Genomic DNA, 24,051 nt, shown 5'->3' with positions numbered 1-24,051 from the left:
AGAGTAGTCCTAAGTGATTCCCAGCAAAGACCTGAGAAATACTTCTACTTGTCCAGCCAGCGCCTGTAGCTGAGTAGCAAGAAGAAAACATCCTCAGAGTTACAGGCACAAACCACAATTCCAGGCACCTGAGGTTATTGTCTGCTGAATGTGGCAATGTGCCCTGCACAGGTATTCTGCTGTTTTAATAAAAAACGGAAAAATCAGTAGGTGCAGTAGCTATTTCGTAGCTGTATAAGGAACAACAGAAAGACAAGAGAGAATGAAGCGCAAATAACAGACAGTAAGGAGGTTGAAATGCTTTATGGTGCTTATTTCAGTCTTAAATGAAAAGGATAACAGTAACAGGATATTTAGTACAATCATAGCTAACAGAGCTAGGAAGCCTTCATAAGGGAGAATCCAAAAGAAGAAGGCTGCTGATTGCCTAAATCACTTGAATATTCTTAAATCAGTGAGGCTAAATGAAATTCACCCTTGACTATAGTGCTTAAAAGAGCTGGTGCAAAAAGCCATTGGTTTATAAAAGCCACTCCTGTCTTCTCGAGGCACTGCGATGGTACGTACTCTTGAAATCCCTTGGTGAAAAACACTGCGATTATATGTACCCTTAACGCTATCAGCCACGAGCCCGAGTCGCGACTGTGCGCGGTCATGCACACACACACACAGAGCCAGCTTTTTCTAGATGTTCGAGCAAAGGGAAGAACACAAGTGAAAAGTGACATCGGTTTTGATATGTGACATTAACTTTCAAGCTGATGAAAGGGAGCAACATGTTCTAATTATTATTCCCCTTCAAAATAAGCCACGAGTTCAGACAAAAGAGGAGAGAAAGCTGGGGGGGGGGAAATCCAGGAGGGAAACAGAATCACATTTTCTCGCTTATCTAATTAAAGCAAAGTGGGCGAGCGAGAGGGAGAGCTCACCGTGCTCAGGCAGTGGCGCTGCCCCATTTGTTCTGGGAAAGGTGGGAGACAGAGGCGGTCACTCCGCCAGGCCCATGGGAATTGTCCATCCCCGAACAGATGGGAGCTCTCTTCCCAATGGTAATTCACACTCAACTTTGGGACATCGTGGTGCCTGTCAAACCCCGTGTCTTAATTTAGTGGCTCTACTGTTTGTGCCTGTGTTTTGCATTGCTCTGTGTTATGGCTGCTTCCAGCGCAGACCTGTCTAAGGAGCATCAGGGGCAGTTCTGACGTGTCCCACTGCACTGAGGGAAGGTGCTGGCTCTGCTATACACTCCATATATTTTATAAGTATTTAAACTGCCCTTTAGCGACTTGTGCTGCTTCCTGAGCAGCCTGTGGTGGGGATTAACCTCCCCCATGGGGGTTGTCTGGCTCATCCCCAGTATACCCGCTATCTGCATTATTCCCATGTCTCGATGCCACGTTTCGTCTTGGCTCCCGTGTAAGGTTAAACGCCCCCAACCTTCTTAAAAAAAGCACTTCCTGAAATCAGAGCTTTGCCACCCACTGCCATATGTCCACTACTCCCTCTCTTACAAGGTATCGTTTAATGGTATTAAGATATCTGCAGCCAAGTGCGTGACATTCGTGACTCCCGGGAAGGGAAACAGCAGTTTTACTTCCTAGAAAGCACCTTAGAAATGGATTCCGGCAAGGGAAAAGAGAGGAGTGTCTTCTTTTCTGGTTTGGAGGCTGATGAAGTGATCTCAAGCCCTAGTCAGCCCCGTACCATGCCGGAGGTAATAGTGAGGAGCCACAGACTCACTCCTCACATGAGTGTCTTTTCCAACCTAGACGATTCTGTGATTCTGAGATTTTTTCCAGAAAATGAGCACTGTCATTTTTCTGTGCCTTTTGCATCACTTGTCTTTTTTATCCGCAAACAACTTCAGGGTGGCCAGACCTAAACACTTCGGGCTGTATCTAAAATTGCTGGCCTAGGTGTCGAGCAGGGCTGGTGAGAAGGGGGCCAGGAGTCAGCCTGAGACTATGGTCGTCTCCCTGCTGCCATGTGGGGTTCAGCTCCCCACAGGCAGCCACATCTCACTTTGACTGAGCTTGCACCAGGCTGATGTGGCTCTCTCGCAGGAGAGCAGTGTGAGTTGCTGTTGGAAGGATAAATCCTCTGTTTTCATCCTAAATGAAGCCTGCTTCTTCAATTTGGGTGGGGAAAGGGGAAGCCCTGGAAGCAATCCAGGGTGTCACTGTGGCTCACCTGCCTGGCCAGCCCATTAGCTGGCTCAGGCCACATCCCTGCCCTCCCGTCTCGCTGTGTCCCTGCCCCATTCCCATCCCTGCTCCTGCTGTGACTTGGCTCTCACGTGCTGCAGGGACAGGCATGCTGCTGAAAATGAAAGTGAGAGCCAAGTAGCTTCTGGAAGACCAGAGGCATCTGCAGGCCAGCAGATGCTGCTGGTGCCTGGTGTTTCTCAGGACCAGTTGCACGGACCTCAGGAATATTTATTGCGTCCTGGCCTCCATCCCGGTTGGGATCTTTGGATGCAGCGGCTATATGAATATTTATTACAACAGATGATTGTCTTTTCTTGCTGCGCACCCTTAGTTTGCATCCTGTTTGTGTGCACTGCTTCTCAAGAACCATGTTTTCCTATTACTCTGCTTTTCACTGAACTCTTGTGCTGTGTTGTGATACAACCAATTATATATAAAAAGAATAATCTGGGGATGGACTCTTGGTTTTTCGATTGCAGTTTTCTCTCTTGAGGTTTTGTTCTTTAAGCTGTGTTCAGTTACAGACAGCTTCATTTGCTCGGGTGTCCTTTGCCCTCCAAGGTTTAATGTATTTATTTAGAAGATGAAACTTACTGTCAGTATTTGTATAGCACCCTCTGGAGTCTGACTTCCCCAAAATGTAGAACTACATGATTTGTTTCACCAACAAGTAAACCCTATTAATTAAAAGATTTTTAGCAAATTGGCTGATATTATTCAGTCTCTGCCATAGCAGTTGTTGAAATCTAACCTATTTACCATCTTTTGTTTCACATTTCTGGTGCCAAAAAAGACTTGTTTGGGGTTTTTTTACAGTGCAACAACCATGCTCACATTTCAAGGTTAATTCAGAAGACTCAAAAGCTTATTCCATGTCTCCGGTGCACAAGCTGTTATATTCAGCCTGAGTTCAGAATGAGCTTTTATTTCAAAAATCCCTCCATACAGTGCTATATAACAAGAGTATAACCTTTCGAAGATTGTTTTCAGTCTCCTGGGACCAAAACCAGCCTGGGTTGGGGAGCACTGAGGGCTGCGTTGTCTCTGTCCCACCTGATTGCTAGGCAGGGCTCGGGTGCAGCATCCATGACAAGTGTCTTTCCAGGTTGGGTGATGGGACGGTTTGCAGGGCAGGAGGCGGAGATGCCAAGCAGCTGAACTCTGGCACAAAGGCTGCAATGTGCTATTATTTTTTCCCCCCCTCGCAGTATGCTGCGGAGTTGCTGGCAGTGGTGCGCCTCCCCTTCATCCATCCCAGCTATCTGCTCAATGTTGTTGACAACGAGGAGTTGATAAAGTCTTCAGAGGCTTGCCGGGATCTCGTGAATGAAGCCAAACGTTATCACATGCTGCCGCACGCCCGACAGGAGATGCAGACGCCAAGGACCCGGCCCAGGCTCTCTGCAGGTAAAGCAAAACTTCCTTCAGTGGCACCAGCTCCCTGGTTCAGCAGTTCCCAGGCATGGCCAGGACATGCCCTGGGATGGGGCACAGACCTCAGCTCCTTCCCTTGACTCCTTCTTGGAGTCTGGTGATATTTCAAGCTCAATTTTCCATTTCTACTTTGCTTGAGCATGTAGGAGCCTCTCCCCAGTGGTTGGACATGAGTTTTTAGATGTATGCTTCTGAAACAAGATTTAGAAGGAGCCTACTTTTTAGGAATTATTATCTTTGTTCCCCAGTTGTCCTGAAAGTGAGCCCCTTGCCCTCCATGCCTCAGTTTCTCTAGCTGCAAAAATAGGTGAATAATTTGCTTCTTTGCCATTCAGCTAATGGCAATTAGCTAATACTCATAAAACAGCTTCACTTTCACAGCTCTATGTAAATATACTATTTTCATATGGTGAGTCTTACAGTACCAGTACAGGCTGTTTGCTGCCTCCAAAACAAATAGATCACACATGATATATTCCCTTTTAAAAACCCAGCAGCTATGAAGAACTGTGTCTCTTCAAAAAGTTTCTCACCTGAGGAACACATGCATTTTCCTTTTTGGAAAAATACATGAAAAGAATCCAAGTGCCCAACTTCCCAGCAGAGCCCATGTCATGATAAAGTAAGAAATAACCTAAATATTTGCTGAACAGAGTGGTGCAAATATGTAGGAAAACTTCATCCAAGAAGGAGTCAGATGAAACAGGTGAATTGTTTTAACATGCTGCCTGTACTTCTGCCTCCCATAACTACAATCATAAAGCCAGGCAAAACTTTCTGTCACTGCCACTAATGCTAATGTGGCACGGAGATGGCATATCAAACCACAGCATTTGCAGCTTCTGGAGACTGCCTCATCAAGGCACCTTTCAGAAGGATGAAGTGTAGAGGACTTTCAATAACAATCTATCCTAAAAAGTCTTTCATTGAAGACGACTAATGGTGTGATGTTTGAAGGGATTTTTGAAAAGTGCTTATTTTATGTATATAAAATTGTAGGTGTAATATGATCCATTTCCAGAAGCTTGTTGATGAGGGAAAAGTGATTCTCTCAGGGTAAGAGAGGGTGATTATAGTTTTTTAGGTCAGAGTCTAATTATATAGAATCATGTTATTTTGCATATCAACGGCATTCATGTAGGCACAAAGGATTTCTAAACACCCTTTGTGGACTCGCTGCATCGTGTCACATGTCCTCTCGAGGTCATTGATTATAATCAAGTTATGTGTTGCACAAGTGATTAGATTTTCTGGTGTGGTGCAAAAATAATGATCTCTTGTTACTGACAAATATTTACTTAAAACTGTACAGCACTTTAACTTAATACCTTTTAAGAGAGTAACCTTGCTTGAATGACACATATACATTTTTTGAAAACACTAATGAAGAATGACGATAATCCATCACTCCGAAAGACACATTTCTCTGCTGCCGCTCCTGATCCTCTCGCTGGCAATCCCAATTCCGCACTTGTGACCCCCCCGCCTGTGCACGCTTGTCTCTAGGATGGGCACCATAACACATCACAGCAACAGGTCCGGCCGTGAGCACAGCTCCTGAAATGGTGATTCCTTCCAGCTCGTGGACTCATGGTCCTGCTTCTGAGCCTACCTCTCCTGGCAACAGATTGCACTGGGACTTACAATTGCTGCAGAAAGATTTTTAGCACTTCTGCTAAATGCTAAATCCAAACCATCCCCAGCAATTGACTCTTGGGGTTGGAGCCAGAAAACATCCAGATGTTAAACTGTGACGCATCACTGCAGGGATGAGCCTGGAGTAACACTCAGATCAGATTTGACTCAGTTCTGGCTGTGAAATGGTAATAAAAGCTCTGAGATGTGGATTGCAAAAGTTTGTGCATTTGCACGAGCAGAGAATTTGGCTTGCTGCACACCCTGCGTGTTATGGGCTTGGGGGAGCTGTTTAAACACAGATAAATCTCAGTTAATAACTATATTAGGGCAGGGGCTATCTCCGTCACGTTTCCTAGCACCTAGTACTCTAAGACTCTGATCTGAAACTTGAGCACACGTTAGTTACATCTAGAACACCTGCTTTCTCTGGAAAAGGAAAAACAAAAACAAAAACAAAAAACAGAAAATGATATGTTAATAGAGTATATGCACAGAGAAGATCAGGGTGAAGAACCATAACCATAGCCTAAATCTTCTCCAGACATTAGCTTTTAGTGTGAGAACACTTTCTTCAGGTTAAAGTCCAGACATACTTTTCCTGGATAATACCTAAGCTCCAAAACTATCACAAGCCTTGACAAAGTTCCCATTTTCTTCAGTGAAACAGGAATTTGCTACATGCAGGTCTCACTCAGAAACTGTTGAAGTCAACGGACATCTTTATATGGAACTGGTTTTTTATTTCTTTCCCCTTCAAGTCTTGCCCAGATGGCATGCTCCCTCTCAAGTTCTCCCAAGCATGTTCATAGTGTCATTCTTCACCCACCACTCCCCCCCCACACACAGTCCCTTTTTTCTCACCCTTCTTGATTTGATTGCACAGTCTAAAACAGATTTATATACGATACATTAAAATTACCCTGACTGCAGAGTATTTTTTGATAGGCTCCTGCCTGGTTGAGAGATGACACTTTTTTATAATATTATTTTTCCTACTTGAATCCTAGGTGTAGCCGAGGTAATAGTCTTAGTTGGGGGTCGTCAGATGATTGGCATGAATCAGCGTGCTTTAACAGCAGTCACTTGCTTAAATCCTCAAAACAACAAGTGGTACCCATTGGCCAGCCTGCCCTTCTATGATCGAGAGTTTTTCAGCGTGGTCAGCGCTGGGGACAACATCTATCTCTCAGGTAAGCAGCAGATTTCATAAAAACATAGAATCACAGAATGGTTTGGGTTGGAAGGGACCTTTAAAGATTATGTAGTCCAACCCCCCCTGTCCTGGCCAGGGACACCTTCCACTAGATCAGGTGGCTCAAAGCCCCATCCAGCCTGGCCTTGAACACTTCCTATGATGAGGCATACACAGCTTCTCTGCGCAGCCTGTTCCAGTGCCTCACCACCCTCATGGTAATAAATTTCTTCCTTATGTCCAATCTAAATCTACCCTCTTTCAGTTTAAAACTGCTACCTCTGGTCCTTTCACTACAGGCCTTGGTAAAAAGTCTCTGTCCATCTTTCTTATAAGCCCCCTTATAGTATTCAAAGGCCACAATAAGGTCTTCCCAGACCCTTCTCCAGGCTGAACAACCCGAACTCTCTCAGCCAGTCCTCACAGGGGAGGTGTTCCAGCCCTCTCACCATATTCATGTCCCTCCTCCCAACCCACTCTAACAAGTCCATGTCTGTCTTGTGCTGAGGACCCCAGAGCTAGACACAGTACTCCAGGTGGGCTCTCACCGAAGCGGAGTAGAGGGGGAGAATCACCTCCTGCGACCTGCTAGCCACACTGCTTTTGAGGCAGCCCAGGATACACTTGGCTTTCTGGGCTGCAAATGCACATTGCCAGGTCATTCCCAATCTTTTGTCCACCAGTATCCCCCAGTGCTTCTCCTCTGGGCTGCTCTCAATCCATTGATCCCCCAGATTTACTGGGCTGGGAGAAAAGTGTCCTTCCTTACAACATAAGCAGCACAGACAAAGAAGGACATGCCAGAGTTTTACCCAGCTGCTCCTGGTGAAAAAAAAAAGACAAGTGGGAGGAGGTTGGGAGAGAGGGATTTCCCTGCTTTTATCATTCTCCATTTCTCTGCGGCGTTAAAGTTCTCTCAAAGCAGTCAACAGTAACATTTTGCAGATGCAACATGAAGAAAATAGATCTGACAACCATCAAGCATGCAAAGAGGTTTCACTGCCATAGAAACACAATTTAAAATACTGGCTGCAGTTGAGTCTAAATGGTGGGTTATGGAATTTGAGACAGACAGGCTGAACTGCTGAATATGTGACCTACACTTACAGTATTTATTTACAGGAGCATTCACGTTTTGTACTTGTTGTTGAGACCTCTCTTTTGACAGTAGTCACTAGCCCTATAATCTTCTTAGTTTCAATGAAACTGAGACCATGCTCCTTAAAAGGCTTTAACTCCCAAAGAAGCTGTCTACACTGTGCCCGTAGCATCACGGTGTCTGGTTTTTTGCAGTCTGGTGGTACCTCTGCTTGGCTGGAGGGGGAAAAGCAATTCCCACCAGGCGATGCAAGGATGCTCTGATGGCAGCTGAGTGGAGGTTTGATGATTAAAAGAGGAGCCTGGGCAGGGAGGTGCAGATGTGTGCGATCCAAGGGTGTAGTTGGGAGCACAGATGCGCCAGGCAGTACCAGTAAGGGGTTACAGCTGTTGCCTTTCCCTTGCCGAGTTCCCTCACTGCATTTTCCGCAGTAAATTGCTGCCTGTGGTGTTAAATTCCATTAATACTGCATAGAGGCCCTAAGGATTGATTGGAAATTACTTCTTGACAGTTTTTTGCCCATGCTCATTTTGCCGCTGGAGCTAAAGCCTTCTATGGAGGCTTTTGTGAGATGCTGACTTTTAGTTATTCTTAGCTGAGGTACTTTCCAACATGTAAAGCCATTCTAGGCTGTGCCATACCTGCTAAAAAAAAAAAAAAAAGCTGTTGAATCCTAAATTCAAAGCTTATTTCATCTCTTTCCCTTGAATCTGGATGAGCAATCTGATGGTATTCGGTGGCTATGATAGGAGAGCTGAAAGTCCCACATGGCTGAGTGTTGGTTGATATTTTGCTTTGCTAAAACTTACCAGGCAGAGGAAGAAGGGAAAGGGAACCAACAGAAGTGGGAATGAACCCCTGCAAGCTCCAAGTACTGGATCCCACACTGCATAACATAGGTGTGGAGAGCAAAATACTAAGGAGGAAGCCTGATTTTCTCATTAAACCACAGAACTGAGTCTGGTTTCTTTTCCTGGCTCAACCACTGACTCCTAGTGTGGTCTCAAATAAATCATTTCACCTCTTTGTGCTTCAAAATGGGGATAGTAAGACACCCACTAAGTGGCCACCTTGGGAGCTTCAGTCAGAAGTTAAAAAATGACCAATATAAGTATTTAACTGGAGCATCTTGAACTGTTTTACAGGAGTGGTACAGGTGGTTCTTTCCTTTATCAGCAAATGAAAATAAATAAGAAATTTCTCCCTGAAAATTAGACGTTAAGCCTACAGTGCAAGCACTGACTTTATTGTGCCCATGTATGTGTTGCTTCAATCCATCACTGTATTAAGCATTTTAGATTTCAGACCAGCCTGTGTCTCACAAGCCAAGATAGGCTCTGCCTTCTGACACTTTCTTGCAAGTGTTACAGTGATTGAATAGACTGGAAGTTATTTATGAACACTGAAAAGGGTCTATCCCCTTATGTACATGTCCCTCGTAGTCTGACATCTTGATTTCTTCATGTCATCTTATTAAAAAAAAACAGCCTTTGGGGCGCATGAATAAATGACACAGATATGCATCATCGGAACAGATGCTCAGTATTGAGGGTGATTTATTTTAATTAGTCAAATGTCATTTGAAGAGTTTTTACTTTGTAACTGGCTTTGATTGCTGTGTGCAAAGCTGCTGCCATTCCAGGATCTCACGTAATTCTCCCCTTTTCTTTCCCTCACCCACACATCGGTGCCAGGCGGCATGGAGTCGGGTGTCACACTTGCTGATGTCTGGTGTTACATGTCCCTGCTCGATAACTGGAACCTCGTGTCCCGCATGACAGTCCCAAGGTGTCGACATAACAGTCTGGTGTACGATGGGAAAATTTATACCATTGGAGGGGTCGGTGTGGCAGGCAACGTTGACCATGTGGAAAGGTAAAAAAACAAAAACATGCTGTGTGCTGGAGCTTTTTTTTTCATGCTATGCTAAAAGACCATTTCCCTTTTAAAAGACACATCAAATGGACTGTATGTTTTAAAAAAGTTTTTATAACAGCTAAGAAAGGAGGAAACTATGCAAGATTTGATTTCTTTTTAAAGCTTCAGTGGAAACTATTGTTTCAAAACCAAAGACAAAAGCTGTCTGTTTGTCAGTTTGCTCACAGGAGGGAAGAGAGGAATTAAGCTTCTTTGGACACTTTACACAGATTATACAATGAACTAGTAAACTTCATTTGAATTTAGTACTGATGAAAGTCCTTACAGACCACAATATTTTTTTTTTTTTTTTAAACCAAAAAAAAGCAACAGCAAAGTGAGTTTCTCACATGCACTCTCCTGGTAAAGCCTTGGCCTGGCTGGAAGGAATGGTGGTCTTGGCCTGGGGACCTGCCAAGCCCCGACTAAAACAACAGGCATTTGAAACAGGCATTTGCCAATAAAAGTTTCCTTAGCAGTCAAGCCAGAAAGGAATAAGTCATTAAGAAAGATTTGCAAAAAACCCACAACATTTTTCAAAAGGTTAGGATTAAAGATGCTGTCAATCTATTATTTTTTTATTTCGGTGATGCAACGTCTATGTTCCATTTATGTAGGAGGTGTTTATTTTTTCATTTAAGTAGATAGCATAAATACTGAATACCAAAATCTGTATTAAAAGTTTATTAATATTTCAAAGTCAAACACACAGGAAATTAGAAAATGCCAAAAATAAAGTTTCCTTCTGCAGATCTACTTTTTAGTACAATCTTTAATCATATGATGACTTTTTTTTTCCCAAAGGATTTCTGCCTGGTTCGGTGCATGAGACAGACCAGTTGTCTGTATGCAAGGCCAGGGAGATACTGTCTGGTGCTGAGCTATCACAGTTCACATATGGGCCTAGTTTTGTGTTCCTTTATCTTCACAAATATGGCACTATTTTGCCTAGGAGACAAGGATGTGACAAAATAGCCCCTGGAAAGGACATGTGCAGTGGGACAAGGTCTGCAGGTAGCCTTCCCTCCCAGCTCAGGCATGGGCTGAAGAACTGACATTGGTGATGATGCTCTCAGCAAGTCAGGAAAATGCAGACAATGAAGAATGAATGATAAATCGTAGCAGTGAATGCAACTAGTGAGCATTGCTTCCCTCCTTAACCCTGAGCTTACAGTGGGCACTGCCCTTGGGACTTGCTTTGAAAGAAATCTCATCATTTTATCCAAATTTATTTCTGATTTCTGAAGGTATTTGTCCTGTAATTTAAGTCAGCAAATTTTTAACTAGAAGAAATGTTTTTGTGAACATGGGAAGGAGAGAGCCTGGGAAAGAGACGGAGCGTTTCGTTCCATCTCTTGATAAAGATGAACATCAAAATAATGCTACCACGGATAGGTATCTTGATGGATGTCATTGATTAAATTACCTCATTTTATTTTTCCTAGGGTCTTATTTCTGTCTGTGCTCTGATTCTCACTGTCTGTTTTTAACAAAGCATCCAAAATGTTGGTCACTTGAATGAACCCCAAATCAAGTAAAGTAACCCCCTCTCCTTCCTTCTCATCTGAGTCACCCAAGCCCTCGCTACAAATGACATTGCAGCCTGCAAAGTCACACTCAGGCCCTCAGCGTACCCTGCATGGCTCAGTGAGAGCAGCCGTGCTAGTTTTCACTTGTAACAAGCCCACCAAGAGACTTATATGTGGGAAAGGAGCAGATTTCCTCCCTATCATTTCAGCGCATGCTGTCTCAACCACAATAAGGACTTCTTGTCATGGGGATTTGCTAAACCTGTGGTTATAATTAATCTGCTATTGTCTATAAAGTGACTTGTGAGACAAAGCCATGGAAAAAGTGCAACATGGCCTCCTTTGGGTTATGCCAAGAAATGAGAGAGGTTTTGGGATGTTTCCTTTTTTATTCTTTGTATTAAAATGACAGTGGGGGATGACAGAAGCAAAGCATGGCATGGCTGAAGCTGTGCATTTTGGAAAGGATGTTTCAGGGTCTGCTGTTAGAAATCCATGTGAGAAGAAGGTGACCCTCGTAGCTGTGCTGAGCAAAGTCAGGCCTTTTCAGATAAAAGCATTTCCCATTTGGACCACACAACTAATTTGTGCAAGTGTTCAGGAATTTGGGTTGCAGCTTAAAAAAAAACATTTAAATACAAAGTAGTCACTTTAATTGCTCATCTGTCTGCTGTCTTATGTGCAGTTAATGCCCACTTCTTGACTCTGCCTTCTTTTTCTTCCCCCTCAAGAGCTTCAGGTGACTGACCTTCTCCCACCATACTTCTGTGTGGGCTGCACATTCCTCTTCAAATATTGTGCTGCTTTGGGTGGGCCACTAAGATACCATCTCTCAGGATGGGGGAAACCTCTCTGTCATTGCAGCAGGTCTTACAAAAGCACTATATTAAAATAATAAAGTGACATGATTATATGCTCCAAGTCAGGTTATGCCAAAAATCACATTTACCTCTGAGGTTAACATTGTTCCCCTCAGTGTTGAATTTCAGGGTTGCGCACTCGGGTTTTGGTTAGTTTTTTGCCTCAAAGGAGGCATCTGAGATTATAGCCCTGTTATCCACCCACATGGAGGTATGGAGTCTTATCAAGGCCTGATGCACAATGCAGTCCTGGGCTGTGCCACCAATGTGAAGGGCAAGGCACTGGACACCATCCATTGCTGGGCCACCTACCACCTCCCCTCGTACACATGCAGCTTATCTTTCCCAACCACATTTTGCTTTTTGTTTGCTCAGTGAGCTCGAGCGTGACCATGCCCAGCTTTGGCATGGTTTCGATGCATATTCACTAGCATGGTGGAAGGCAGATCTCCAGTCCAAAGTGACCTACCCTGACCTCACCAGTTAGCAGTCCCAAAGCATGAAGACTACAGGGTGTCTCACCACAATGGGTCTTTGAAGATGGAGAAAATAACATTATCTCCTAGTTTCTCTCTTGTTCTCCACCTGTTTTTCCTGGAATTCTTGTAATATTTCATCTTAAATGGTTAAAATCTTACAAAGATGTTTTTACTGCATTTTGTTTTTTAAAAACAAATGTCAGACCATCTTAGCTATACATGCTGCCACCTGACTGCACCTAATACATCTGCTGCACTATTAGAAAGCATTAAAGCAAGTAGGGACCACCAGACTCCTAATGATTTATGGCATCAGCTCCTGTGCTTTTCTCTTCGTGATTTTAGTTGTGTCATTGAGGCTGAAGGATGCAGCCTCAACCAGAAATTCTGGTGCCACTTAAATCAGTGGGTGTTTTCCCATCAACATCAATAGGGCTGAGATTTTTTACCCTTTATCTGCCATTTGTCTGTAAAGAGGCAGTAAAAATTCCAGCTCGATGGATAATATTACGGGACTATCACAAACAGACAAGTGTGAGTCATTCGTTACTCATCTTAAAACAATATGCATGTGCCAGAGGGGCTGAGTTATAAGTCCATTTTTGTGGCTGTACATGGGTATATATTCAGGGAGAGTTATGTTTTTGGAATGAGTGTTTAGGGAAATAACGGCGTGGCTGCAGTTCTCCATCAAGCCCCTCTGGCAAGTTTCTTTGTGACAGGGAGCGAGTCATTAGGTGTTAGGAGAGAGGGTATTACATTTTCTGTCTTCTGAGATATGAATTGAGTTGGGAGGCAGCGAAATGAAGTGAATCCATGAACTAGGTTTTTAGATAATGGATGGGCCCTGTAATATATGCAATTTGAGAGCCGAGAAGACTACGTGTGCTGACAAGACAATATATGTGACTAAAAGTGTGGAAATGTGGGTGCTTTGTGGTTATTATCTGTTTGAAGGACAGAAGATGAATCCCCTTGACCTGACAGCACTTTTACAATAGGGTTGTGTAAAATTGGAAGATTACTTTGGTTGGCAGTGTGTACTTGGAAGACAGTCTAAAAAATTCAATGTAAAGAATAAGGTTTATAAGCCTTAGAAACTGCTTCAGAACCTACTGTTTTATTGAGACATGGTCACGTAGGAATTAGGGCTTCACCCCCAAAAAAGATGGTGGGATCAGTAGCCCAACTGAAGTGCATCTACACCAATGCATGCAGCGTGGGCAGCAGACGGGAGGAGCTGGAAGCCATTGTCCAGCAGGAAAACTGATGTAGTTGCCATCACAGAAACACAGTGGGATGACTTGCACAACTTCAGTGCTGCAATGGATGGCTATAAACTCTTCAGAAGGGATAGGCAAGGAAGGAGAGGCAGGGGGTAGTCCTGTATGTTAGGGAGTGTTTTGATTGTCCAGAACTTAATGATGGTGACAATAGGGTTGAGTGTTTATGGGTAAGAATCAGGGGAAAGGCCAACAATGCAGATATCACAGTGGGAATGTGTTATAGGCCATTCAACCAGAGGCAGATGAAATATTCTGTAAGCAGCTGGGAGAAGTCTCACAATTGCTAGACCTTGTTCTTGTGGGGGACTTCAACTTACCAGACATCTGCTGGAAATACAATACAGTGAAGAGGAAACAGTCTAGAAGTTCCTGGAGTGTGTGGAAGATAACTTTCTAACATAGCTGGTGAGTGAGCCAGCTAGGGACAGCAGCCCGCTGGACCTGTTGTTCATGAACAGAGAAGGACTTGTGGGTGATGGGATGGTTGAAGGCCATCTTGGACATAGCAATCGTGAAATTATAGAGTTCATGATTCTTGGAGAAGAAAGGAGTGGGGTCAGCAGAACTTCACCTTGGACTTCCGGAGGGCAGACTTTGGCCTGTTTAGGAGAGTGATTGACAGAGTCCCTTGGGAGGCAGTCCTGAAGGGCAGAGGAGTCCAGGAAGGCTGGACATTCTTCAAGAAGGAAACCTTAAAGGCGCAGGAGCAGGCCATCCCCATGTGCCGAAAGACGGGATGGCAGGGAATAAGACTGGCCTGGCTGAACAGAGAGTTTTGGCTGGAACTCAGGAAAAAAAGGAGAGCTTATGACCTTTGGAAGAAGGGGCAGGCAACTGAGAGAGAGATGCAGGGAGAAAATTAGAAGAGCCAAAGCCCAACTACAACTCAATCTCACTACTGCCATAAAAGACAATAAAAAATGTTTCTATAAATATATTAGCAACAAAAGGAGGGCTAAGGACAATCTCCATCCTTTGTTGTATGTGAGGGGGATCATAATGACAAAAGATGAGGAAAAGGCTGAGGTTCTTAATGCCTTCCTTGCCTCAGTCTTAACTAGTAAGACCAGTGGTTCTCGGGGTACCCAGCCCCCTGAGCTGGAAGATGGGGACGGGAAAAAGAATGAAGCCCCCATAATCCAAGGGGAAATGGTTAGTGACCTGCTACACCACTTAGACACACACAGGTCTATGGGGCCGGATGGGATCGACCTGAGGTTACTGAGGGAGCTGGCAGAAGTGCTCAGCAAGCCACTTTCAGTCATTGACTGGAAGTTAGCAAATGTGACTCCCATGTACAGGGAGGGCCAGAAGGAGGATCCAGGGAACTACAGGCCTGTCACTTTGACCTCGGTGCTGGGGAAGGTTATGGAACAGATCATCTTGAGTACCATCATGTGGCATGTACAGGACAACCAGGTGATCAGGCCCAGTCAGCATGGATTTATGAAAGGCAGGTCCTGCTTGATTAACCTGATCTCCTTCTATGACAAGATGACCTGCTTAGTGGATGAGGGAGAGGTTGTGGATGTTGTCTACCTAGACCTTAGTAAAGCCTTGGACACTGTTTCCCACAGCATTCTCCTGGAGAAACTGGCTGCTCATGGCTTGGATGGGTAAAAAACTGGCTGGATGGCCAGGCCCAAAGAGTGGTGGTGAACAGAGTTAAATCCAGTTGGCGGCCGGTCACAAGTGGTGTCCCCCAGGGCTCGGTTTTGGGGCCAGTTCTGTTTAATATCTTTAACAATGATCTGGACGAGGGGATTGAGTGCACCCTCAGTTAGTTTGCAAATGACACCAGGTTGGGTGGGAGTGTTGATCTGTTTGAGGGAATGAAGGCTCTACAGAGGGATGTGGACAGGCTGGATCGCTGGGCCAAGGCCAACTGTATGAGATTCAACAAGGCTCAGTGCTGGGTCCTGCACTTGGGTCACAACAACCCCATGCAACTGCTACAGGCTTGGGGAAGAGTGAATGGACAGCTGCCCAGCAGAAAAGGACCTGGGGGTGTTGGTCGACAGCCAGCTGAATATGAGCCAGCAGTGTGCCCAGGTGGCCAAGAAGGCCAATAGCATCCTGGCTTGTATCAGAAATAATGTGGCCAGCAGGACTACGGAAGAGAGTGTCCCTCTGTACTCAACACTGGTGTATTCAGTTTTGGGCTCTATTACTGTGTTCAGTTTTGGGGTCCTCACTACAAGAAGAACACTGAGGTGCTGGAGCATGTCCACAGGGCAACAAAACTGATGAAGGGTATAGAGAACAGGTCTTACGAGGAGTGGCTGAGGGAACTGGGGTTGTTAAACCTGGCAAAAAGGAGGCTCAGGGGAGACCTTATCGCACTCTACAACTACCTGAAAGGAGGTTGTAACAAGATGGGGGTCGATGTCTTCTCCCAAGTAACAAATGATAGGACAAGAGGAAAGAGCCTCAAGTTGAGGTTTAGGTTGGGTATTAGGAAGAATTTCTTCACCAAAAGGGTTGTCAAGCATTGGAACAGGCTGCCCAGGGAAGTGATTGAGTCACCATCCCTGGAGGTATTTAAAAGTGTAGATGTGGCACTTAGGGACATGGTTTAGTGGTGGACTTGGTAGTGTTAGGTGAACAGTTGGACTCAATGATCCTAAAGGTCTTTTCCAACCTAAACAAATCTGTGATTCTATAATTCTACGATGTCTTAAGAAATATAAATATATAGCCTTGTCTAAGGATAGTTTCTTAAGCCCCTCAGAACAGGCAGAAGAAAATAAAAAAGGCAAAAAATAGTAATCCATTAATGTGATTTTAAACAACATGTGAATCATCTGAGGAGCAGATCAATATGACACTGTACAGCTTTATTTTAAATAGCAGCTTTCCTGCACACAGAATTAAATAATGTATAAGAAACTGGAGGGTGCATGTCTAGAAGTGACTGACCATGATGTAAGGGTTTTATAATGTGAATAAATGAAGATACTCATATGGCTGTTTAACCTAGAAGGAGAGAAATTAAGAGCCTGAAGAGAAGGAAAAAAAAAAAAAAAACCCCACGTTTTCAGGTACTGAAGAGATCAAAAGTCAAGAAGGCAGAGAAGCAAACTGCATAGCTTGAAATGACGGGTTTTCTGCTGTTAACACTGAGGTGGTAGGGAAAGAGCAAGAAAGGAGGCGTTGAATGAAATGAGTGAAGCAAGAGGAAGATCAGGCCCACAGATGAAATCATAAGGGTAGAGAGTTGTGGAAACCAGCAAGGTTATTTCTGTGTGTGCTCTCTTCAAGCCTGAGCTGTGTTTTCTGCTGGGTTTAGATCATTTGCCATATCATGGGTATATAAGTAACATATAAACCAGAGAATAGTGACTGCACAAGGGTCAGGTGAGACGACAGTGCTCAGTGCACGTGAAGTGTCAGGCGGGGACACACACATCCTGCACAGGTGGAAAGCCTGATGTCCAGAGCACAGCAGGGCCATGGACCGCAGGGTTGCAGGGACTGCTCTGGGGGCAGAGAAAGGCGTGCGAGGGCATCTGTGCAAAACCACACATGAATCTATAGTGTGCAAAGACTGCAAAACCAGCAGTCAGTCCCGTGAAAGGAGATGTCCTTGAAGTTTCAAGTTCAACAAATTGGATGGGCTTGGTAGGCTCCTAGCCAAGGACAAGCATGGACACACCAGTACTGGAGGGAGAGTGCAGGAGAGGGAAGAAAAACCTTTGCCTGGCTTGAAGCCAGCTTCCATTAAGTCTCTGTCTGTGGCTTCAAACAGGGGAATCAGATGCAAAGCTTGACTAAAGGGAAGAGATCAAAGTGATTATTCTTTAAATCAGTTCCCTCCCTGCTGGCCCCTTAGCAGAGCTGGTGTTAAAGGCAGCTGAGGAGCCCCACTAGCACTGGTGGCAGTGGAGTGATGGCAACACCAGAGATGACACGACAGATGGAAAGGCCCTAGGGCAGAGAGGTAAAGCAGGTGTCATTATTTCCTGTCCTGGAAGGTTACAAAGACTCAACTTTATTCATTTTTAAACCAATTTAGTTAATCTGGTGCAAATCCTTGTGTGAACACATTAAGAGCTGACTTGAGATAGACCAAAATGATGGAAACCTGCCTTGCAGAGACTTAAGGAGCTTAAACGACTTAGTTTATCCCATAGAAGATGAAGAGGTGACTTTATTATTTTCTGCAAGTCTGTACGTGAAAGCGAGAGATTTGATAGCAGATGGCTTTATAATCCAACAGAAAAAAAAACCTTTACTTTCTGGTGGGTGGGAGCCGAAGCAAAACAGAGACTAGAAATTAGGTCTACAGTTTTGCAAGGAGGGAATGAACTGGAGGAATAAATTCCCAGGGGATGGAGGGACTTGGTGGACGGGTATCAGGAAGCCTTGAAGGCACCAACTTCTCTTCAGCCCCAGAGGTAAATTAGGCACTTACTTAAGAAGATTGCTTCTACAGCAGCCTATGTAAAACCCACATTAGATGCCTGTGTTAGGTGGACATGGACTTGCTTCCACCTGCTTTATGGTTCACTGATTTTTTTTAAAACAAATAACCCTCAAGAGAAGTGTTTTTTTAAGCTGCCTCACTTGCACCTATAACCAGCAGATCTGCAGCTTTTGACTTTCAGCAGATGAAGTGAAACTGGTCATTTTTGATTTCCAAGTGGCAAATGAAGGAGAGTAGGAGAAAGAAAGATCAGTTCTGTTGTCATAGAGCATAAACAGAGAGAAGTAAAAGTGGGGGGAAAAATGGGGTCTAGAGGACCTGACGTCCCAATAGTGATATTTGTCTAGGAAAAGGATGATTGTTTTTGTAATTTGAACTTTTCTCCAGTATTCCTATAGATGTGGTCCTCAACCACACCCAGCCTCCAGCACATGTGAAAGATATAACCCCTCCTTCCCATAAAGGTATTAGGAGGATCAGAAAGTCATTGTCAGGAATGTATCTGTCTTGGGAACTGTGGTCTGCCAGGTACTTCTGCCAGTGCCAGCAAAGGTGACTTCTACTGGCCACATGTGTTCCTGGTGCTAAGTCAGAGTGGATGGTGTGAGACAATACCTATCGGGTGACAAGTATAATTTATATCTTAGAAGCCAAGGAACTAGAAAGGAACATTAGGCCAGTTCTCAGCTCTATAGCTTTTCCCAGTTTCTAACCAATTCCTTAACCAGCTTTTAATAAGACATCAAGAATTAAATTACCAAGCCCCAAATTACTGCAGTAGGTGAGTTCGCAAAATGTAACCCAAAAGCGGTGTATGAAACTGTTTATATTATGTGAGATTTTTTGCATATTTGCCAGGATGGATGTGAGTGCTGCCCCAAATGCTGTGGGCAAATGCAGGAGATGCAGCATACGCAGCCTTATGTGGAGGAGTTGCTTGTGCAGTCAAAATGCATCTGCAGGCTTGGGTTTGGTATCAAACGTTAAGAATCAGCCCAATATAGGTGTGTCACCTTGAATGCTCCCAGCACCATGTTGTTTAATCTTGTTATATTTCTCCCCTTTGATCACTTGTTGCAGATGAATTTAATTTCTCAGTAACTAATTTAGAGCATTGTACAAGGCAGTTCTCCATGCTCATTTTAAAGGACTTTCCTAATTTATTTTTTTTAGTTAAAGTTTGCCTCCCTCTTGCTTTTGCTTCAGTTTTATGAGTGTGTTAATTACTTTCAGTTATATTGCTTGGAACTCATTAATGCATTTTCATTAAGCACATTATTTTGTGCTGTTTCCACCATTTATATCATTTCTCCCTTTCATTTTCCCCAAGTTTGGGCAGTGAGAATTTGAGGGATGAGTTACAAAGGGAGAATTCCCCTGTTGCTAAATCATTTCTTACAGATGGGTTCATGGCCATGGATTCATTTCATATTTGCATATTGCATATCACTAATATTAAGAGCAAAAGCCCAGAGTGGGTGATGAGGGCTTCTGTTCTTGCAGTCAACAATTCTGAATAATCACTACGCAGGAAACTCCTATTTGACTGAATGTGCCATTACATGGAAATATAGAAGCCTAAAAAATCACATTATTTTCCACTGTCTCCAGGACTCATTTTAGAGCAGCTATTTGGATCCCTGCCACATTATCTTTAAAAAAAATTGACGTCTGTACTTGTGACATTGTCTAAAATGAATCTTCATCCATGGATTATTAACTGCACATCCCTTATGGTCAATGGCTTAATTAAATCAGATACTGATGACCTTAAAACTAATTTAGCACTTCCATGCATACTCTTTTCTGTTTGCTTCATGTCAAATATGGATACAATGGTGAAATCTTATTCCAGCATTAACGTTTGCAGCATCCTGCAATGAAGCACAGTAGTTTGGGTTGCACAATGAAAATTAAATGGAAGCAACTTACTCTGGCACAAAATGTGCGTCGCTGGTCAGTTAACTAGAGTAAAAAGAGCTATCGTGTTGCATTATGTTGCAGGTGAGATGTGTTTCACAAGCTGAACAACTGAAGTATATTAACAGTTGCCTGCCTGCGGTTGCTATTGGATATCACTGCACTGATTTGCAAGAATAATCTCATTGAATACTCATTAAAAGAAATTAATTAGTGGAAGACATCTCAACAAAGATGTCCTGAGTTTCTTTAGCTTGGACTATAATGAGATTTGAGAGGCATATACAGAAAGTAGAACCAGCTTTCTCTGGCCTTTTCTCAATGTTTTAAAACCTTAGAAAAAAAGCATTAATTACACTGTTTACCAAGTGGCTGAATTTGTAAGATGTTAAAAAATATATTTCCACCTCTGCTTTTCTTCTGCTTGTCAAGCTGCCTTTGTGTTATATCCCAGCCTTCTTTCACTACCTGTCGTGTCTTCGCTGTTCACCCAGTGTTGTGCCACCTCAGCTCACTCTGATTGCTGTCATCTTAGGTACGATACGATAACCAACCAGTGGGAGACCATCGCTCCTCTGCCAAAGGCCGTCCATTCAGCTGCTGCAACTGTTTGCGGTGGGAAGATCTACGTCTTCGGTGGGGTGAACGAAGCCGGCCGAGCTGCAGGGGTCTTGCAGTCCTACATCCCTCAAACTAATTCGTGGAGTTTTATAGAGTCTCCGATGATTGGTAAGGGATACATGGTGTCAGAGTAAACCTGTATTACAACAGAAATGGCTGTGCTTATAGGTATTTTAATGCCTTTGCGGAAAGCAAATGAGTTGGTGGGTGAGGGGAGATATGTGTACAACAGATTGGCAGGAATGCATGGTATATTTACCAGAAAGGGAGTTACCTGGATCTTTACTGAAGGCCATTGTCACTCATTAATACAGTTAGTTATCAGCTAGAAGTGATGAGTTCAAAGTCGAGGAGAAAGGAAATGTATTAGGTATGGACAGCTAGTAATTTTAGATACAAAACAATCGCAAAGTTCAGTGAAACTTCATCCTGGCATCATGTGTTGCTCCATGTGTTTTTACAACACTGCTCAGTTAATGGATTATTACTCCTGGGTTTGTTAAAATGCTGCCTGTCCTGTGGGAAGTGATGGTCATTCTTAACTGGGATTTATCAGTGGTGTCCAAAGCCATATGTGCTTCAGAGGCTGAAATCTCTGAGACGTGTAGATTATTAAAACTGTGTTCATTAGCTTGTGATGCTCTCGAGCTCAACGAACCTTTTACAGAATAAAGAGCAAGATGAGAGGTCCAAACTTGCCACCATACCAGCTGATGTCAGAGGTGCAGACTTCCTTCCAAAGTTAGGATAGCACTCAGAAGATGCAGCTTATCTGCTTTCTGTGGCAACTTGCACCCTGAGTGTTTAGGCTACTTTTGGAAACAGGGTTTAGCGTTCCACTTCACAAGGACATTACTGCAGGGTGGCAGCCGACCTGGGCCACCTGCTCTGTGCTGGGTGGCTGTGGGCATTCTTCAGTCTGGCTATACTCAGGCGGCCAAAGAAACAGTGCTCATACAGTCATTGCAGAGAAGCTGCTTTGGGATGGCTTGCTTTTGCATCCTAGAATCGTAGAATCACAGAATGGTTTGGGCTGGAAGGCACCTTTAAGGTCCATCTAGTCCAACCCCCCTGCAATGAACAGAGACATCTTCAACTAAATCAGGTTACGCAGAGCCCTGTCCAACCTGACCTTGAACATTTCCAGGGATGGGGCATCTACCACCTCTCTGGGTGACCTGTTCCAGTGTTTCAAACCGTGACATGAAGTGCTTCGTTTAAAAAAAATCACAGTCTGAGTCTGGTGGAGCAATAGGAGTAGCAAGTAATAAATTATAGAAGCACAGGTATAAGGTATTCAGGTAAGGCCTAAGCATATTCAGAAAGCTAAAATAACCTGCTCTTTTTATTGTAGCTTGTTACAATTATTATGACTCTTTTCTTGGGGTTCCCTAGTAGATCCAGGTCATGAGGAGCTGGTAGAGCCATGGCTGTAGCCTCTCCTGTGCAGACAGTGCTGCTGCTTTCCAACTCCCTTGCTGCTGTTTGTGTCCAGCCTAACATAACATGACATGCATATGATGTAGCATGAAGCGCCCAGCGGGAGGGCGTTAACCAGCAAAAGTCATGTTTATGTAATACAGCAGTGCAAACAACGCTATTGCCTGGCTTTTTTCATCACACAGCTACAGCTGCTGCTGTTCATTTAATCCACTGACTGACAGTATGAGGTTTTCCTGTACTCACAGCATATTGCAAAAATGAATGCATTATGCAAAGAGGCATTCCTTTTCCTTACCAAAATAGTACAAGTGCCACAGGAAATCATTCCTCGGGGTCGTTGTACTGTCTAGCAGACACCAACACCATGCGTGCTTGGAAAAAATCATCCGAACCGTCCAGAGTTGGGTTCATCAGCCATTGTTCTACTGGACATGTACTATTATTTCCTAACAAAAATACATGAAAGATACCGGTGAAGTTAAAAGATGACATTTATATTTTCTTGGTGTCAGCAAAGTTAATTAATTAAGCTGAAGGCATAAAATATATGATCAACTGTGGAATTGCTGTGTGTCTTTGTTGGGAAATTTATAACGTCAGTTTATTTGCGAAGAAAGTAAAATAACACAGAGCCTGAAAAATTGCACCCCCATGGAGAATGTTTGGGAAACTGGACTGATGTGATGCCTGATCTTCACTAAAAGGCAGTGGGAATGTTGGAAATATACTTTAATTTCTCCAGCTCTACAAGAACCATAGTATAACCTGTATTTGTAAAGTATCCCCCAAGAACTGGATGCTGTGCCAAGTATAGTACCATCTAAAACAGAAGGGAGTAGAAAGAGCCTTGGCGTGCCTTTTGCAAAATGGATCTGAGATTAATCCTGATATGATCACTGCTGGGGTGCCTTTGATAGCCTCAGAGCCTCTTTGTTTTGATTTTGGAATTCTTAAGGTGTCCCTCTGAGCTAAGTCAACTGAGATATCTGATGGTGAGTCGAGAGATCAGTGAAACCTGTTTGAATTCAAATAGGACAACGGATTATTTAAAAACACCTCAAGCGTGCTTAGATATGCACCAGTAGATGCGGGTATTGAAAATAGCCAAGGTCTCTGGAGCTTTTCAGACCAGTAGTACCTGTCGCAAGTCACTGTGGTATTTTATGATAGTGAGTTCAACGCAGCATGGCACACATTTGAACCCAACAGGTCCATCTCTTCCAAAGTGTCATGTCAACCTAACCCAAGGCAACACTGGCATCAGCCATGGCAAGGGGGAAGGCCATTTTTTGGCTAATCTGAATGGAGGTCAAGCAGGGTGGATCCTGATATCCTGCCTGTGCAGAGGATATACAGAGTGGGGACGAATAGCAAGTCCATGCAGCTCAGTCCCTGCTCTCTTCTGCCTGGATTTTTTCTAGGAATAAGCAGCAAATTCACTCCCAGTTTCCATTTATTCTTTAGCCTTCACCTGCCGGGAGGTGTTGAGACATGGATTCCTGTGTGCAATAGGTATGACACTCACCAACACATTTCACATGGATGCTGTGGTAGCCTTTGGGTAGGTGTCGATTACACACATACGTGTTTGGAGAGGAGAGGGTCTTTCTCAGTGCCCCATCCTTTGCCCTGCGTCTGTGCTCCCCACCTCTGGAGCTGGCAGATGTTCCTGCAGCAGTGCAGCCCACAGCTTGATGTTACTGGGGTAATGGAGCCTCCCAGGGCTTTCACATTGCATATTTTTGGTAAACCACCTTGCACATCCCCTTCTTGTGTTTTGAGCTGTAAGAAGTTTGCTGCTGTTGAGCCAAAGTCCTACAACAGTAAATGAACCCAGGCTACATACTTGCAGCACCTGCCTTTCAGTTTGTTGCCAGGCTATCCTATATAGCTCTGCTAAAATTTTATTTCATGTCCAGCTTCCTGAGGTTTGTCTTACTTAACAAGATGGCCACAGACATGCTGGTCAGTGATTGCAAGTAAGCCTAATTATCTTGTCA

General features: G+C 43.9%; 1 protein-coding gene across 3 annotated transcripts in view; it reads left to right on the top strand.

The window, feature by feature from the left end:
- KLHL29 (kelch like family member 29) overlaps positions 1-24,051 on the top strand; it is a 403,271-nt gene that overhangs the window by 359,815 nt on the left and 19,405 nt on the right. For all 3 annotated transcript variants that reach the window (XM_074861476.1, XM_074861475.1, XM_074861474.1), the window contains 4 exons: positions 3,416-3,614; positions 6,287-6,469; positions 9,265-9,445; positions 20,523-20,716. In XM_074861476.1, coding sequence (XP_074717577.1) covers positions 3,416-3,614; positions 6,287-6,469; positions 9,265-9,445; positions 20,523-20,716 — 757 coding nt within the window. The remainder of the gene's footprint in view (positions 1-3,415; positions 3,615-6,286; positions 6,470-9,264; positions 9,446-20,522; positions 20,717-24,051) is intronic.

The sequence above is a fragment of the Strix uralensis genome, chromosome 3 (assembly GCF_047716275.1).
Source record: "Strix uralensis isolate ZFMK-TIS-50842 chromosome 3, bStrUra1, whole genome shotgun sequence".
Lineage (NCBI taxonomy): Eukaryota > Metazoa > Chordata > Aves > Strigiformes > Strigidae > Strix > Strix uralensis.
This window is presented reverse-complemented; position numbering and strand designations above follow the sequence as displayed.